The sequence below is a fragment of the Protobothrops mucrosquamatus genome, unplaced genomic scaffold, assembly GCF_001527695.2.
Source record: "Protobothrops mucrosquamatus isolate PMUCROS unplaced genomic scaffold, P.Mucros_1.0 scaffold569, whole genome shotgun sequence".
NCBI classification, from domain to species: Eukaryota; Metazoa; Chordata; class Lepidosauria; order Squamata; family Viperidae; genus Protobothrops; species Protobothrops mucrosquamatus.
This window is the reverse complement of record NW_015386871.1, coordinates 967,630-987,039: the sequence shown is the minus strand read 5'-3', so window position 1 is coordinate 987,039 and position 19,410 is coordinate 967,630. Positions and strand designations below refer to the sequence as shown.

General features: G+C 38.8%; 1 protein-coding gene across 1 annotated transcript in view; it reads right to left on the bottom strand.

Annotated features, from left to right (window-relative positions):
- CARD10 (caspase recruitment domain family member 10) overlaps window positions 1-19,410 on the bottom strand; it is a 55,647-nt gene that overhangs the window by 25,462 nt on the left and 10,775 nt on the right. The window contains exons 5-13 of the mRNA XM_029284399.1: window positions 15,175-15,354; window positions 11,000-11,155; window positions 10,231-10,356; window positions 9,354-9,542; window positions 8,204-8,323; window positions 6,199-6,314; window positions 5,301-5,341; window positions 4,323-4,443; window positions 3,177-3,357 (exon numbers count right to left, since the gene is read on the bottom strand). Of these exons, the coding sequence (XP_029140232.1) occupies window positions 3,177-3,357; window positions 4,323-4,443; window positions 5,301-5,341; window positions 6,199-6,314; window positions 8,204-8,323; window positions 9,354-9,542; window positions 10,231-10,356; window positions 11,000-11,155; window positions 15,175-15,354 (1,230 nt within the window). The remainder of the gene's footprint in view (window positions 1-3,176; window positions 3,358-4,322; window positions 4,444-5,300; window positions 5,342-6,198; window positions 6,315-8,203; window positions 8,324-9,353; window positions 9,543-10,230; window positions 10,357-10,999; window positions 11,156-15,174; window positions 15,355-19,410) is intronic.

The following is a 19,410-nucleotide window of genomic DNA, read 5'->3' as shown; positions in this document are numbered from 1 at the left end:
GAGAGAGAGAGAGAGAGAGAGAGAGAGAGAGAGAGAGAGAGAGAGAGAGAGAGATTCATTAGCTTCAGAATAACATTTCTGGGCTTAAATATTTTAACCTTCTTTATAACTGTAACCTGCACAAGAAATCAAAAGATGATTGATGAATGCAAGCTGGATAGGAGGTTTCCTTAACAGATCTTTGAAACAAGCTGTTTCTGGGTTCTTAGATCTTCCTTTAAACAAAGAATGGAAGTCTTGTAAGCTCTTAAAATAAATAACCCCTCCCATAAAGATTCCCAAACAGGCTACAGGCTTTTGTTTACTGGTGGATGCCTGCCCCATGCTTGGTTATTTCTGACCAACGGCATCATTTGAGAAAACTACATATAGGAGAAACTTGTGTATGCAGGCTACATTAACAGCAGTTTTATTTATGGCCCAAAGGCCCAAAATGTTTTAAAAAACGTTTTTAAAACATTTTGGCTGTAAATAAAATTGATGAACAGCAGTGACTAAGTCAGACACAAGGAATAATCTAACATCATAAACAATTCCACTTTTATTATTCTCCTATTGTGATGGAATATCTAACAGACCTTGGAAATATGGAAGAGAAGAAAGAAAGACCATTATAGGAGAAAGATTAAAGATTAAAAAAAGAACAGCAGGGCTGTTAATGATTTAGGGGAGGGAGAAATGTAAGAAACAGACCCGGACTAACCCCATCTTAATTATGGTAGGTATTAATTGAGCTGAAGAATTGTTTTGGCAGGTTTTCAAGATTCTGCTACATTATTCTATTAGAACTAAAGTTTGTTCCAGAAATCCAAGCAATTATTTTTTTCTGAATCTGTCTGTCTCAAAGGGCTTGACACCTCAAGAGGCACCATCAGGGCATTTTGTTGGAGCAACAATCTAAGACTTTGCTCAACAGAAGGCACTCGAATATAGTAGAATTGATTTGCTGTATTTCTAAACAAATGAAATAATATGTATTACCATCCTATGGGAGAGAGAGGGGGAGATAATTTAGTTCAAAATCAAAAATTACTAACTGCACTTGTGTTCCTCAAGTTAGTATAACATATGCTGAAAATCAATCAGTTGCTGAGAAATATTTAATCAGATACTCGATGAGAAGGCCAATCAGTAAGAAACATAAGCAATTCCATCATGTTTGGTATAGTCCAATGACCAGAATCAAAAGATAGAAATTGGAAAGGAACTTAGAGAAGTTTCTTTTCCAGCATTCTCTTTTCATTGTGGGGATAAAAATGTATAATCTATCAGACAGGATTTTGTTTGTTTTGCTGTTTTAGAAACATAACAATAGTTGTGTTGGATAGACCAAAAGTATAGCATTTAAATTTTGAAACAGTCAAATAAATGATGTTGTGGAATCAATAAGCTTATGATAGTGATTCGTTCAATTCAATGCTGCTTTAAAGTACTAAGGATTTATGCCTCTAAGTTATAGAATGCTGGAATAGCATGCTGGTTTCCAAAGTAATCACTAGACTGAAGTTGCTAGCTATCATAGAATAGTGTGAATATGCCTGGTGTAAAATGGATCTGTTGTACTTATAACATATTGCCCAAAATGTGTTCTTATCATTAGTAAGGAAAGCTACATGTGACATAGATAAGGCTGGTAAGTTACTCTAAATCAGGGGTCCCCAGCACCTGGTCCATGGACCGGCACCAGTCTGTGGCATGCCAGCAACCAGTCTGTGCAAACAAGCGAAGCCCTATCTGAGGGATGCAGGCGGCATGCAAAATCATGCTCCATCAGGTCCGTGGAAAAAACCTTTCTCCACGGAACCAGTCCTTGGTGCCCCAAAGGTTGGGGGGGGCACTACTATAAATTTTCTCTATATTACTAAATAATATTCAGTAAAAGCCTCAATTAACCAAATCTATAATGGACAATGGAGGCCACTATCTTTGGACAATTTTGCAATAACCACAGTACATGAAAGACTATGAATTAGAATATAAGAAAAATAAGCACTAAAATTTATATCAGAAAGTACGAATTGGTTTCATCTACAGTAGGTTGCTATATCAGGAGCTTGGAGTCCATAGATTGCTGACAATTGTAATGAATTATGTTAATGGGAGAAAAGTGGAAGAAACAGACTTTGGTAGAAATCATGCAATATTCTTAATGAATGTGATGCAGGATAAAAATTACTGTTAGGTTACCTGAATGGATAGATGAGAGCAAGAGGAAGGAATACAGAAAGAGAGGCTGGATCTTCAGGAAATTGAAAATTAAATAAGAATGGTGACTGTATGCTGAGCACCTGCTCAGAAAAAGGTGTGCTTCAAAAATGTGATTGAAACTTAAGTCTCTTCATGCACATGTACCAAAGATATTAATACAAATCTAAATTCATGATTAATTTGACCTTTTATCATGAGAATTAATGAAGGATATAAGAGTGATGAAAGACTCTGAATATGGGACAGATTTTTTTATTTTATTTTTTTGCTGTCAAGAATAAATCTTGAGAGTAAAATTGTCATGGAATAAAAAAGAAAGGCATAAAAGATATGTCTGCAGGAAAAGAAAGTATGAGCCCTATATGAATAAGTATTAGACGATAGATTAATCTTCCAAAAGAATGAATGGAAAGTAGATGTAAGTTAAGAGGATATGGAAGATGCCTGGAACAGAGAATTGTGTTATTGAGGACCACAAAAGTAGATACAGATATATTAATGGGGAGTTTAAAATGGATGCCTGGTGGAATGATAAAGTGAAAGAGTTTGTGGATGCGGGGGGGAAAAATCCATATAAGAAAGTGATTGCTGCAGCAAAAATAAGAATAACAGTATTTATGGCAAATAATGTAATAAAAGAGAAGGAATAGTTATGAAAAAAAACACAGAGCAATTTTGATGGAGATTTTTTTTAAAAAAGTTCTGGAATTGGGCAAAAATTCAAGACAAGGAGCCTCACTGGTGAATGAAATTAAAAATAAAATGATTTGAGATTAACTGAAAAGGTTAACTGAAAGGGAATGTCAGTAAGTATTTTAAAGTTATGTATGGGTATGTCAGATGTATGTTGAGAAGTAGAACTGAAATAAATGCTTCAAATGTTAATGTCCAAGAGTTAGTGTTTCTCTCTTTCTTATCCAACTTTTCCTTCATAGAAATTAGCCATAATTCCGGAGTTCTATTCATACTTCTAGGAGCCGACATCCCTCTCGGAGTCCTGCCTTCTCAGCTTCTGAGCCTGGTTTCACCCACTGGACATAAATCCCGGTTCTGTTTCCTCCAAGGATGGAAATATCTCCAGTCAGTCCCCTGCTCTGGAGTGCTGGAACACTCAGGGGACTTGTATTGGACAAATGCACCATAACCGATCTAAAAGGGAAAGGAAACAATGAGAGGGATTTATATTCTGGTCTCTGCATAAATGGAGAGATGGATATGGGTTCTGTTTTACAAGAACAATATAAGGCACGTCCAGTAAAATGTTCTAGCTAGATTTTCTACAACTACTGCAGAGTTTTCATCTGAAGAGCCATACAATAACTAAATTCATGACACTGCTAGAGATTCTGGTCCTAGGGAGGCAAGATATTTTTATGGTGCAGCCTAAGGACACATGAATCACAAACTTAATTTTTTTGTCTTGATACAATAGTATCTTTTTTCATAGATCTACCAAATCTCAGGTGCCAGCAAGTTTCCAGTACCTTGGGCAACAGCCTCCGTTTCTTGTGCAAGAAAAATTATTGCCAGATTTTAAGCTGGAACTTTTCCAGCTTTTCACAACCTGATAATAGATGTAACAGATCACTATTCTCATCACACACACACCCAGGTACCAGGCCTATTGGAGAATATGAGAGTTGCAGTGCTCATGTTAGACTGCATTTGGAAGAAGCTAGGTTAATAAAGGCTATATTTTACCTGACAACAAGGTTTGCTTTGTTTTGTTGCAATTATTTGGATCTAATATAATTTGCATTGGGGGGAGCTGTATTTTCTTTCTTTTTTAATGTGATCTGCCCTGGAGAAGTATATTGCAGAGGAGTAAGAAAATATCTGAAAATATGAGAGGTGATTGCAAATCTGGATTCCATTTCCTTAAAAAAAAGTTCTGACATAAGATTATCATCCTTCTCGGTAAGAGTACTATATCGTCGAAGGGATCAACCACCGACGACTAGACTTGGCAGTTCCTTCATCTTCCACTATCACGGAGATCCGACGTCGTAGTCCCCCGACTCTAAACTTGAAACTACCATCTCCTGTTAGAATAAAAGATACTGTGAACACAACTATTTCGACAGAGATGAAACCAAGGAGAAAGCCAAACAGACCTTCTGGCAAACTTTTGTTGATCACAATCACTGGAGAGGCAGGCTTCTGATTTTGCCCTGGTGTGTGCACTGCTGGAAGAGGAAGGTGACCTGGCAGAAGAAGCTGTGGTGGTGGTACTTCCTGAAGGGGAGAAAGATGGAGAACAAGTTCGTATTATTCATTCTTACATTGCATGTAGAGGCTGGGGAGGTTCAGGGGAGGATAAACACTGACATAAATATGGGAAGAAAACCCCAAATGGAAAAGGGCTCTTTCACATACAAGGCTACTATGGCATAGGATGGGTGGAACTCAGGAAAGAACCTACACACCTACAAGCTTGGGTCACTTAAGGTGATATCAGCCGAAAGATAGCAAGTCATGGAATAAATATGGCCTCTTTAAAGGACCCCCATATTGCATTAAAATTAGGAATGCAGATGTCCATTCATGGAGTCAACAGAGAAGCTGTAGGCATTGAATGATTGGGTTTTGGGCCCACCTTTGGCATACTTAACATCTAAATGCAAAAATCCAGACAGGATCGTGCTAAATGCCAATCTTCCTGTTAGATGCCTTGGTAGTGAATGCCACAAAGCTATCTGATCTCAGGATATACAGTGAGACAGGCTCTAGAGATTTACAACCTGTCACCAAGAACCAATAACAGCCAGAAGCTGAAACATTCATCTTTTCCAGTTTCTACTCTTCTGAATCTGAATTGCATTCATTGTCTAACCACTCCCCCCTCCCCAATAAATTAAGTACACCAAACAGGAATAACCTGAGAGTCAAGCATGCATGCAGGACACCAGTGAGCCCCTGGATAATTAACCCAGAGCTAGCAACTGAAGCATAGGGCAAGTGTGCCCCCTGGTGGATGCATATTCATGCAGGTGATTTTGTAAGAGGAAAGTCTCTTCTCTCCCCTAACACAATAATCCCTCTAGCAGCTTTCAAGATGAAAATATTTGATAGGAAATCATGACTAGCAATACCTGTTAAGTCTTCCATGCTACCAAAGGACCCATAAGACCAACTAAAGACAGAAAAAATACAGAACACAATGGGGGGGAAACATTAATTTTTATAAAAATCAAAATAAAATCTCTTATATTAATATTCTTTCAGTTCTTCAAATCATTCAGAGGACATATAAAATAGTGGGAAGTTCCTTTCCAGCCTTCATTAATTCTCCACCATGTTATCATATTATCTATATTAATAAATTGCCCTTTTCAGCTTTTTTTTTGTAACCTGAGCAGGGTAACTTTGTCTATCTCATTCATCCTAGAGTCTAAAATCTCTTCTCTCAAAACAGAACAGTTAAAATCTCTGTGGAGCAGGTTAGAATTTAAGGTGTTCCTGTCTCTTGCCTGGCCCGTTTCTGTTCTCTGCCATGACTTCATTCCCTTCATTCCATTTCCAGAAGATAAATGTTTTTATTACCCATACAGAAAACTGATGGATTGGCAGAGAGGAGAACCTTGAGAAAGAGCAGTGACTGGATTGTTCAAATTCAGCACTGAAAGAATATCTCATGAGTTTCTGCCACTTGACAATCTGAATTAAACTAAGTCAAAAGGAGACAATCCAGAATTCACAGTAATACTGACATTCTACATGTCTGAGGTACAATATTCCTCTATCAGTCATACATTAATGCACTGTTTCTCAAGCTTGACAACTTTAAGATGTGTGGACTTTGACTCCTAGAATTCCCCAGGACTTTGACTCCTAGAATTGAAGTCCACAGACCATAAAGTTGCAAAGGTTGACAGGAAAAAAAATGCATTAATGTTGAAGGAAAGATTCTTTAGCTCTTCCGAATGGACAAGCCTAAGGTTCAGGAAGCCAACCGAGAAAATTTTCTTTACAGTCTATTCTAATTGTTACCTCTTGAAAGCCGTTGGCCCATCTTCACGCTGCCGTCGAAGTATAGAACCCGCACATGGGGGGAAGGGAAAGATGGAGAGCCGGTTTATTTCTTTCTCTCTGTCTGGAGTCACTTCCTAAGGAAAGCAGAAAACATATGTTGAATTCAGACAATTCCCTACCTCCTCACCCCATATTTCTTTGTCTAATCAGGCTAGGCTTGATATCACCGCTTGTGATTAATTTTAATCACAACTTATTCAACAAAAGGCATGCGCATATAAACAAAAATTCTGTAGACAAAGCCTTTTTTTTCTGATGAGGGTGCATCATGTCACACAGGTTATCATCTAACTGAGGCATTGAGGTACCATTCACAGAAGTGGGGTGATAAATTTTTATTTAATTATTTCTAACCCATCTTTATATTTTTACAAATAACTCAAAGTGGAGAACATATCCAGCCCACCTTCTTCCTGTTACAGTATTTTCCCCACAACAACCCTATGAGATGAGTTGGGCTGAGAGGGAGTGACTGGCCCAACGTCACCCAGGTGGCTTTCATGGCTAAGACAGGACTAGAATTAAGTCTTCCAGTTTCTAACTGGTGCCTTAGCCACTAGTCCTGTTGACTAACCTGATAACCTCTCAGGGCTTAGGGATGACATTTTCCAGAATTCTGAGTGGTCATAATGGGTGGGAATCCAATGGATTATAAACCCAACACTTCCTAGAAAATTTCAAATTGGTGAAGGGTAGCCTAAATACCAGAACTCTAATTAGAAGCTAATCTATCCAGCTTGCATATTTAGGACAGAATACAAAGGGAGGGTTCAAGTCCTATTTATAGTTTTATCATTTTGTTATCACCAGCAACTTCATTGATTAAAATTATCCCAACCAAAAACCATCCTGAGAGAACAGAACCAACTTCAGGAAGCAAATGGGATAGAAGCCAATTTGTTCATGGAAGCCAGCTATGAAGAGAACATAGGCTATATGACAGACTCTACTTTTAAAGGCATACAAGTATGGAAAACCAAGGGTAGTTTTGAAGTTGGCTCCAACCTTCTGTAAGAGAATTGAATTACACACGTCTGCATGTATTCCAGCACATATGGAAAACACCAAGATAGAGAAAGGCACCACAAATATATTGACATGCCACAGATCTCATTGTCATTTGTAATTTGATATTTCCTGGTTTAACAGCCATGAAACTAGCTATTCATCTAAACCCGCAGACTCAAAATTAGTGTCTCTTAAAGAAATTGTGTTGGGAACTACTGGCTCAGTCATTATACACTACCAAATTTTAAAATCAGTTGAATTTTCTTTATTCAAATTCACTATAGTCTCTCAATAACTGATGGATATGGCTTCCTGCAATATTTACTTAATGTAGGAGTCCAGTATACAATAAGCCAATATTAGAGGCTGTGACAGTCTTGCTGGACACAGTACAGAAGATTGCATAATTTTGTTTGTTCTGAGAATAGAAATTTTATCTGTTCTCATCAAAAACCATAAAAGAGGCTTCTCAGCAAGTTCCCATACATATGCTGGGATTGCAATTCCCAATTTAAAGCCCTCTAGATGTTTTGGGCTCTAACTTCCAAGATTCCCGATACAACTTGGGGGTGGTTAGTTGTAGGAATCTAACTTAAAGTTGAGACTCTGCCTAAGTATATTTTCAGTTTGGCTATCAGTTTTTGCCACTTAAACAGAAAAACAGCAATAGTTTCTAAGAAAATATAAAATTATCTTATACCACATCAGCTCTTTCCTCCAAAAAGCATCAGTTGTGCTTCTTCATTAATAGCCACCACAATATAGTCCTCCACATTTTGCTGAACTACAACTTTCAGCATCTCTCACTATCAGATGGGTTTTGAAAATTATACCTCAGTCAAGAGTGACTACTCTCCCATCTAATTCTTTGTAATTAAAGCTATTACCAAAGTGAGGTCTTTCAGAATTTAAGATAGCACCTTTTTAATTCATGGCTTATGCGATCTCTTCTTACCACATCTGGCCCTACAGAGTCTCTTGGGAATATAGTGTCCAGGATGTCTGGTGAATCTACAATCCCATCCTCTATTATGCTCCAACTGCTGCTGTAGAGTGAATGAGAAGAGGAACATATCTTGGGGGGCAGGAGGAGAGAAAAAGAGAGGATGAATGCAAGATACTTCAGTAAAGTAACCCATCTTTTAAGATTCATTCCTACACAGACACGCTTAATTTTCAGACAAGAATTCTTTGTGTTACTTCATTTACTGCATTGGTTCTATGGAGGGTAAAAAGAGCATTCCTTTTCTAATTTTAGGAATCATCCAGACTGACTCAATCATTTTAGAGAAAAATTTTGTTTTGCAGTACCAGAAGTTCTTAATATCAGGGTAGAATCCTATAAATGCAATGGGATTTGTTTTTGTTTCATTTTGATGAAATATCAAGGGCTTAAAGAAGAATCTGGGACAGTTTCGATCCTACAGACTTTAATGTAGTTTAAGGCTGGAATAACTAGCTGTCCTTTTTTGCATTCTTAGTGGACAAAGGGGTAGGGCTGTTTTTTACATGTGCTTCTTGTGTTTCGATTTCTCACTCTTACAGTTATCTAGGAGATGAGGGCAAGGAGAGTAGCTTATATTGCCATTCACATGTGCCCTCTTCCTCTCTAGTGAGCTTAATTGCATAGGAGAAGTGATGGCAGAACCTGGGGGCAGAGTGAAAAGGGGAATCAGCCTAGAATCCTTGGTAGCCACAAGAGAATTAAGTCCAACCTCCTTGAGTACTTACCTAATTCTAAGCAGTTGAGGAGATCCTGTGCATAGGCTTTTTGCAATAAATCAGTTTAATTGAACCTTCATGTGTGGTCCTGGAATTTTGAGCCTGACAATTCCATTAAATTCTAGCCTCCCTTTCCAACAAGTCATTGGTCTTCTCATTTTTCTTTTGAGGGATTCTTGGTGCTCTCTGAGCTTGGTTGTTTTCTTGCAGACATTTCATTACCCAACTAGGCAACATCATCAGTGCTAGCCTGTGATGTTACCTAATTTGGGTAATACAATGACTACAAGAAAACAACCAAGCTCAGAGAGCACAAGGACCCCCTCATTTCAACCCTGAGCTACAAATATTCTCCTCTATTGTCTTTTTTCTTCCAAGCATACCTTCTTGGCGAGGCCTCTGTTACACAAGCATCGCTGCAACTGTCCCTCTAGTGTGCCCTCAGCCTGTGTGAGTTTGCTCAGCAAGTCATCTCTCTCTTCCTCCAAAGTCCGAACACGTTTACGGTATTGGTCCTTCTCAATGAGGCTTTGGGAATACTGGAGCTGAATGTCATCTCGGCTCTGAATGGCCTAAAGGAAACAGTGAGGAAGGGGAACTGATGGGTGAGATTATAGGCAGAACTGTGCATAGCATGCACTCTTCTTTTCTCTAAATCACATTCTAAACAAGTTACATCCAATTTTGCACATTGCTTTATAATTTCTGCTGTTTTAGTATCCATAATCAAAAAGATAAAATGTCATGGTTTATTAAGGTCCTTTTCAGCTCCCTTCTGGTATTCACCAGGCCTTTCTAAACAAAAAAAATTCCTAATTGAAAGTAAAATTACAGTAAAATAGCTATTTGAAATATAGAGAAATGAGAATGCATTGACATATAATTCAATCAGTATACAATTACTTGTAGAGCAACAGCAATGGAGCAGAGCACATTTAATAAAAATAATCCAAATAACCGGGAACGGGTGTAAATAAACAATCCTGGCAGACTTCTAGATGTTTCTATCTGATCTAGGATATGAGGTCATATTACACAAGTATCTATGAAGAACCACACTGAGAAACAGGCTGGATTGGAAATATAAAGCAAGCATCGTTCTTCCATCTTATCATTCCTACATGGTTTCTGTATTTTTCTATTACTTTGAATAGCATGAAATAGGGTAGCAAGAATATTATTACCATAACATGTGGTTTAATCTTAACTGTATACCATAATTATAAGCCAAAGAAATATTTCAGAGGAGAAGCAATTTACCTGATCTCTTTCCTTCTCAATCTCCTCTAGCTGAGAAAGCACGGTGTTCATTCTGTGCTTATACAGATCACAGTTCTTCTGCAGAGTATGGAATTTCAATTGTAAATCCTCCATTTCCTGCAGATACTGGAAAAGAAATTTCAGAGATGGATAATTTTCCAAGTAAATGTTCAGGTCCTAAACAAAGGCAGTTGGAGGTTTGCAATCTCTTTTCAAACGACAGGGTTCAGAAAGAAGAAAGTGTACATGCATCTGTTCTGCATCACCTGCACCCCATTTTCAATTATCAAGCATTGCTTAGGACAAAGGGAGTAAATTTAGAAGTTCCAGAATAGAAAGCATGTACCTGATGTTTAAAAGATAGGAGATAGGGGAGATTTTTTCTGCTGAGGTCCAAATTGCCTTAATGATATCCTATGAAGATGTTCATTCTAACATAGTGAGATCCAGAAATGAATAGTATTAGAATCTTGTTTTCTTTTTTATATACCTGTTTGCAGGGATGGAAGTGGGATAGCATTATCATCTTCCATTGCCTGTTTCAATTTGCAAAAGATTCCTTCCATAGGTTTTCCTGGCTTTTTTTCAAAAGGGCAGAACAAAGTAAGGACTATCAGTGACCAGAGTCCAAAAATATCTTGACTGGTGCTCTGCTTTTAGCCCATGGCACAAGCATTCCCTGCTCACTAATGTCTGGAACAAGGATTTCATGGCTGTTCCAATGCATCTCCAAGCTTAAATGTCTGGGGTTAAAGTTACAGCATCTTACCTTATCTCTCAGCTGTTCAGCACACTGCAGCTCATTCTGTAAGGAGCTGAGCTTCTGACACAGTTCCTGTCGGTCTGCTTGTGCTTCCTTCCAATCATGCTCCAGAATGTCTAGAAGAACCCTCTCAGAGCCTGGCACATGGTCTTCCCTTGCTTTCTAAGCAGTAAAGAAGGAAAGTCACTCATCTGTTAGGACAGGGGTCTTCAAACTTGGCCCTTTTATGACTTTTGGACTTCAACTCCCAGAATTCCTCAGCCAGCATGCCTGGCTGAGGAATTCTGGGAGTTGAAGTCCACAAGTCATAAAAGGGCCAAGTTTGAAGACCCCTGTGCTAGGATATAATGATTTCAGGATAATTAAGGCCTTTGGGGGGGGAAAGAACAGAAATCAGTATGCTTGCCTAAGGAATATTTTAAAATATCTCTAGCAGGAGCTCCAGAGTAGAGTGCTCTATCTATTCTACTCTTTGCCTACTTGACAATCTCCAGATGTGTTCAACACCCTTCATCCTCAGTTAGCCTTGGAAGGCCTTTTTTTAAAGAAAGGCTAACCAATTCAATATCTATATATCTTCCCTACCACCAAAAGTGAAAGATGCATTTGTGCAACAAACTTCATACCAGTGTCATACCATTTTTAATTTCATGTCCGCTTTTAAATAATTCTGAATCCTCTAGTCTAGTAGGAATTCTGAAAACTGCCAATTAGCAAGCCTGGCCCCTTAGTTTCTAAGCAAAGAATAGCTGTTAAATCTATTTGAAAGTATAAGATTGATGCCGTTTAACAGCCTTTTCGTTCATTTGCAAGAGCAGCCTGGGATATTCTGCTGCCTGAGATGGAGCAATCAATGGTGCCCCTGCTTGCAAAATCAAGATACATTGATTCTAAGGTCAATCACGTTACTGTCTTCTAAAACAGAAAACCACACAAGCAGATCTCTCTCTTCCTTGTCAGTAGAGAAATATATTCCACAATTATATACTGGCTTCCTTTTGAAGCCCAAGAAACTTGTCTCAATATCTCTAACAGTTACTTCAGTCCTGATAGTGCTTCCACAGGCTGACTCTGCATCTCCCTGCAGAGCCACAGTAGCTGTCAGAGCCAATAATGTACAGGCACAGCTCTAGTTTTGATTATATTTAGATGAATGATATGAGGAGATCTAAGCAGTGAAAAATATTATTCTAAAGAGACAAGCTGTGTCAGATTGAAACCGTATAGTCAAAACATCATAGCTAAGCAATGTTTTATGGATGATTGTGAACATGGGCAGATTGGCTCATGTCTTCCAAGATAAGAAACTTACAATTTCATGCTTTCTGGGACGCGTTCTTAAACTACTCTAGATAAAAATTATAGAGTATAATGGAAATGGCAATATTTTGCTGTGTATGTAATAGATTTATATAACTGATTGCATCCATAGGCTTCTTCCTTACGAATACTTTTCTTGAAAACTATATATTCTTCCTGGTTAAAAAATTAAAAGGATTTGGGGGAAAGGAAGAATTTTAAACCAAAATATACTGTATTTAAGTAACATTCACTAAAACTAAAACAAATTAGCATAAGTTGTACATCATGAGATAACTTATGTAAATAACCAAATAATTGGAATCCACAATACAGGGATAGTTTTAAATCATAAATTCAATGAAAACTTCAAAACTATATATATTCATATATTTCAGGGTAAAAATAGGGGTTATTTGGTAACCCAGATATAACAGGCTGTTTACATCTCCCAAACAGCTGAGAATCACAGCTGTTCATACCACCCACTGATATTTTAGCAGCATCTAAGCCAGTGCTAGAGGCCCTCTTTTTAAAATATGTTTTATTTTTAGCACTCTACCAACTCAGGTTCTAATCCAGTACTAGTGCAAGAATGAACACAACTCTCAGGCAATACGTAGTATGTTTATAGCTGGGTGGCAAGTCTTACACTTATTATAAAAGACTACTTTGTACTGAAGCTACTCAAGGAGAAACATTTGTCAATGTTGTGATGAGGTAATTTAAAGGGAACAAAGACTGTGATTCACAAAAATACAAGACACTGCTGGAAAGGAAGAATAGCCTTGCTGGCATTCACCCTTTCATTGTTTAAGGTCTACATATAAAATCACACATATAACTAGTTTAGTGTCTGCCAATCAGATGCCCTTTAATTGCATTGGATTATCATCTGTATGCTTAAGTTCCAACTGGAACAATAGTAGTAGAAGTATAGTACCAGTTTTGGTCACCGCGATGTAAAAAAGATGCTGAGACTCTAGAAAGAGTACAGAGAAGAGCAACAAAGATGATTAGGGGACTGGAGGCTAAAGCATATAAGGAACGGTTGCTGGAATTGGGTGTGTCTAGTTTAATGAAGAGAAGGATGAGGGGGGACATGATAGCAGTGTTCCAATATCTCAGGGGCTGCCACAAAGAAGAAGGTGTCAAGCTATTTTCCAAAGTGCCTGAAGGCAGGACAAGAAGCAACAGATGGAATCTAATCAAGGAGAGAAGCAACCTAGAACTAAGGAGAAACTTCCTGACAGCTAGAACAATTAACCAGTGGAACAACCTGCCTCCAGAAGTGATGAATGCTCCAACACTGGAAGTTTTTAAGAAGAGACTGGACAGCCATTTGTCCGAAATGGTATAGGGTTTCCTGCCTGAGCAGGGGGTTGGACTAGATGACCTCCAAGGTCCCTTCCAACTTTACTATTATTGTTGTTGTTGTTGTTGTTGTTGTTGTTGTTGTTATTGTTGTTGTTATTATTATTATTATTATTATTATTATTATTATTATTATTATTATTATTATTAAAATAATCATCATCACTCTAGCCATTGTCTATCCACTGCAGGGTAGACATGTTTCCTACCAATACAGTCCTGAGCTTTCTTTTGCCAATTGGGCCTGCAATACTTGCTTATGTCATAGATCCATCTTGTGTTAAGTCTCTTTCGTGGACACTTTTTATCAAGTGGGATCCATTCTATGACTACCTTGGTCCACCTGTCATCATTTCTTGCTAGGTGACCAGCCCATTTTCATTTCAATTATAATAATAGTCTTTATCACTTGGTTTTAAGAAAAAAAAAAAATAACAGTCCTGGAACCAAAAGACTGGATTCATACATCACATTACAGTGATTTGTTTTAGTTTGGCATAGTTTACTGTGTGAGCACGACAACTTGCAAAGCTTTGTTTATGACTTAAGTGTGATATATGAATCAATTGTTTACTTGTTTATTAAACAAACCAATAAAGTTAGTGTGAAGTAGCAATCCAGTCACAGGCCCAGAATGAAATTCTAAAATAGAAGTTTTAATTATATGCAGATGAAATGGGTTTCCTTTAAAGTCCTCAGCAGCCTTCCCTGACATCTGGGTTCCAAATGTATAAAACAATGCACAAATTGCCCCAAGCCTATTTAACTTTTTACTTGAAAACTTATGTGAATTCCAAAACTTCTCAAAGGCACCAAGTAAGAAATCTGGACTATACAATGAAGAACTTTGGAGGGTCCATAGATGAAATCTCACAGCAGGCCATCAAATAATGAGGGTCTAGCACAGTGGTTCTCAACCTGTGGGTCGGGACCCCATTTGGGGTCGATTGACCATTTCATGGGGGTCGCCAAGCAAGGCTGTCCACCATTTTTTTTGTCCGCCGTTTTTTTTTGTCCGCCATTTTTCCCCCTTTTCCGGCAGGTGCCTTACCTCCCTTGGGCTGGGCCAGCTGGTGGTCGGCCTGCTCTGTCTCTGCCGCTTGCCAGCTACGCCTCGGCCGGCGCAGGGGGCGGAACCATGCATGCGCGGCACTCCTGGGCAGGGAAAGTCCTCGACTTACGACCGGTTGGGTAGTCCTCGAATTACCACCGGTTCAGTCCTCGACTTACGACTGGTTTAGTCCTCGAATTACGACCGGTTTAGTCCTCGAATTATGACCGGTTGGGGTCGCGGCATTAAAAAGGTTGAGAACCACTGGTCTAGCAGCACCTGATGCTCTGAGTTATGATGTTTGGGTTCCTCTAGAACCAAATAATTTTTATAGAACAAGGTTGCACTTTCAAATGCTGTCCCAGTTTAAATACAAAAATGAATTCATGCACGAGAAGGTTCAGGGTAGAGAATGTTTCTACGCATTACTCTCAAATCCACGTTTTTCAGAATGTACCTGCATTACATTCTGCAACTCCTGAAGTGAAGCAATTAACCTCTGGTTCTCAGCTTGCAAATCAGAAATGTCAGTAAATCCATGATCCTCCACCTCCCGCTGAGGGGCCATTAATGTTTGTTTCTTCAATAAGGAACACTCTTCCTCCATACTAGCGATCTTGCATTTCAATTGATCTATCTGAAATTTGGAACAGATAAAAGACTATTACAGCACTACATTGATTGTAGCACTAGGCAAACAAGTAGTTTACATTTGTATAGGGCTTCATTTTGATTGGGAAGTTAATCAAAATAAAGTCCTACATGAAACTTTTTAATGGTTCACAGTCAATAAAATATTGTAATAAAAAGGAGTAAATTGGAGTATAGGTGAGTTCTCTTCACAATATATACCCTATTTCTTAATTTAATAATGGATTTGTGGATTGGAAAGCCAATCATTTAATGGACACATGCTCAAAAACATTTAAAATAATAGGTAAAAAACCCCAGAAGATTTGACATGCCTTCTCCAATTTTATTTCCTCCAGCTAGACTTCAACTCTCATCATTTATGGCCAACACATCCAAGCAGGCTCACTGACATAGGATGGTAGAAATTGTTATCCAACATGACTGGTGGCAACTAGTTTGAGGAAGGCAGAATAGTGGTTTCAGAAAATGTCTAATCTAAACACATATATAGATTTAAAGTTAAAGTTGCATAAAGAGGAAGTAGACATGCCCATTGCTCAAAGTGAAATTCAAGTAACCAAGGGGCTATCTAATAAATTCTGTCAAGTATCTGGAGTGAAACATTGTTTAAAATGGGAACTTGACATCTATTTTATACCCCTACCTGCTTTTCAATTTTTCAAATGTAATCTAACCTGGGATTCGTCTGAAGAATCTACCAATCTCCAGAACAAATTCTAGTGATTGGCACATTAGATGAATCCAGGGGTTGCATTTAATTTGCAGCAATTCTAAGACTGCTGAAAGCATCTAAAAGGAAGACACAAGGGTAATCTAGCTAAACTCACATCTTAGACCACCATGGACAATGTTTGGTAGCAGGAAAGTGTAAGAAAGGCCATACTAAAGTAAAATTGATGGGTTGCATTACACACATAGACAGGGTTGGGATTTTTCCTCTTTTCTGCTTGAGTGAGAATTATGCTTTTTTAACAGTGTTATCTTGGGTTTATGCTTTCAAGTTTCCATGTCTTTCCCATCTCAAAATGGCAAAAAAAATCATGCCCCCAATTTTGGAAACCATGCCAGAAAATTCAACAATGTGGTCAAAATGATTTTAGGGACTAGAATAAAAAAAAAGCACTACCAATTTATGTTTTAACCAACAAGAAGAAAACAATCAAGCATTCCTACACAAAAGGAAAACATACAATATACTGAAACTGCAGCACACAATACTCCATCATGTTAAAGTGATCAATGCTGTAAGATGAGATTCTTAAGTTTTTTTTTCTCTCTTTTATAAATATAGTCACACACTAGCTCTATTCTATCTTAGCCTGGGTTGTTCAAGGTAATTTATTTATCAAATTTATGCGCCACTCATCTCACAGTACAAGAACCATGAAGTCTGTATTTCATATTTTGCCTTTACCATAAAATCAATAGTCTCAGGTAACTTTCATCTGCAATATGGTACAATAATACCAGTTTATCTGATGGTTTTAAAGATTTTTGAGATAAAGTAATGAAGATGACTATGAATTCAAATATTATATGCAAATAATTTGATATCATGCTATAAAATTGGTAGTTTCATGCTTTAAGCACAAAGAAAGATAAATGTTGAAATAATCAGAATCTAAAGCAAATCTTGAAATAACCAGAATAATTTATATGCAGTATTTCATAGCATATAAGTACATATAAATGCGCTCTCAAAATTCATCCTACATTTCAGGGAGATACAGTTAACATGAAAAGATGCCCCAACCCAATTATAACTTATTTAATTTGCTCAAAAGAAAATTAGGAATAGTTCTGCCATGGCCTATAAATTAATGCTTCCCAGAGCAAACACGAAACCACTTCAAGCTCAGATCTAACTAAAAAAGGCCAGGACTGCCACCATCTATCATTTTTACAGCATCATCAATATGCATAGGGCTTTGAACAGTAAAATAGCAGGTAGTGGCTTATTCTTCAGGGACATAACATAATTGGAAAAAGGGGGGATATAATAAATATCTGACACCATATTATTAAATGCAATTATAATTTACACATATCCTTAGATAAGTTATAATCTGGAGGGTCAACATAAGGCCAAGCAAAAGAGACAAACAAAAGGCCCAGAATTTTATGTGTTAGGAAAGCAAGGAAAAACTGAATGGCTATCTAGAATTGCTGCTATACCTGGAGGCTTGCCTTGCATGCAATCCATTTAATCCATTTAAAAAGAGAAAGTCCCAAGAGATATGCAAAACTCCTACCTGAGACCCATGAGACCCCGTTAGGCCCCTGAGACCCCTTAAGACCCATTATTGCCTATTCTGCCAATCAGAATAGGCAATAATGGACTAAATAGATCAACAGCCTGACTTAGAATAAGGCAGCTTCTTTTTACATTTATTGATGTCTGGGAAAGATGACTGGACATATTTGGAACACTGGGCATTTTGAACTGCAGATGAGAATATTGAGGAGGGAACATAAGTCAAGAGTTAAAGTCTTTCTTTATATGCAACACATCCCAAATTTAATTCTGATACCTACAGCTTTATAAATATCAGATATGCAATGGTGTGGATGAGCTTCCTACATAAAATCCAACAATTCTTCCTGGTTAAATAAATTATATTAATAATTTGATAGTAGAAAACAACTTATGTTCCAAACCAAACTAACTTTTTTTTCCTGGGGATACTTTAAAAGAACACTAAGGCCATAATCTTGGGTTGTTTTGGCCTTTCCCACAAAGACCTTTTTGACTTAGTCCAGTCCACGGGTAAGCAACCCGCGGCTCCGGAGCCGCATGTGGCTCTTTGAGCCTTCTCCTGCGGCTCTCAGCCTCCTCTGCCATTTGCAGAGAGAGAGACAGAGACAGAGAGAGGCACTTGCACTTCCCTGCTTCCCTTCTCTCTCTCTCTCTCTCTCTCTGTGTGTGTGTGTGTGTGTAAAAAAGAGAGCGGACTCATGCTGTTCCGACAAGCTGACAAGCTTATTGGGCAGGGCTCCTCCCTTTGCTGCGTTTCTGCAGGAAGCAGGAAGGGCAGGAGAGAGCCAGCCAAATAATGTGTGTCAGCTTGTTGCAGAACAGCCTGAAGCCAGCTTGCCAGGTGAGCAGAAGATTGGAGAAAGGGAGAGGGAGAGAGAGGGAGAGAGAGAGAGAGAGAGAGAGAGAGAGAGAGAGAGAGAGAGAGAGAGAGGAAAGAGAAAGAGAGAGGGGGGAGAGAGGGAGAGAGAAAAAGAGAGAGAGAGGGAGAGAGAGAGAGAAAAAAGAGGGAGAGGGAGAGAGAAAAACAGAGGAAAAGAGAGAGAGAAAAAGAGAGGAAAGAGAGGGAGAGAGAAAGAGAGAGGGAGAGAGGAAAGAGAAAGAGAGAGAGAAAGAGAGAGGGAGAGAGAGAGAAAAAAGAGAGAGGGGGAGAGAGAAAAAAGAGAGGGAGAGAGAGGGAGAGAGAAAGAGAGGAAAAGAGAGAGAGAAAAAGAGGGAGAGGGAGAGGAGAGAGAGGGGGAGAGAGGGGAAGGAAAGAGAGAGAAAGAGAGGAGGGAGGAAAGAGAGAGAAAAAGAGAGGGAGGGAGAGGAGAGAGAGAGGGAGAGGGAGAGAGGGGGAGGAAAGAGAGTGAGAGAGAAAAAGAGAGAGAGGAAAGAGAGTGCGAGAGAAAGAGAGAGGGAAAGATGAAAGAGAGGAAAGAGAAAGAGAGGAGAGAGAGGGAGAGAGAGAAAAAAGAGAGAGGGAGAGGGAGGGGAGAGAGAGGGAGGGAGAGAGGGGGGAAGGAAAGAGAGAGAAAGAGAGAAGGAGAGAGGGGGAAGGAAAGAGAGAGAGCAAGAGAAAAAGAGAGGGAGAGGGAGAGGAGAGGGAGAGGGAGAGAGAGAGGGGGGGAGGAAAGAGAGAAAGAGAGAGAGGGAGAGAGAGGAAAGAGAGAGGAAAGAGAAAGAGAGAGGGAGGGAGGGAGGGAGGGAGAGGAGAGAGGGAGAGGAGAGAGAGAGAGGGAGAGGAAAGAGGAAAGAGGAGAGAGAGAGAGAGAGAGAGAGAGAGAGAGAGAGAGAGAGAGAGAG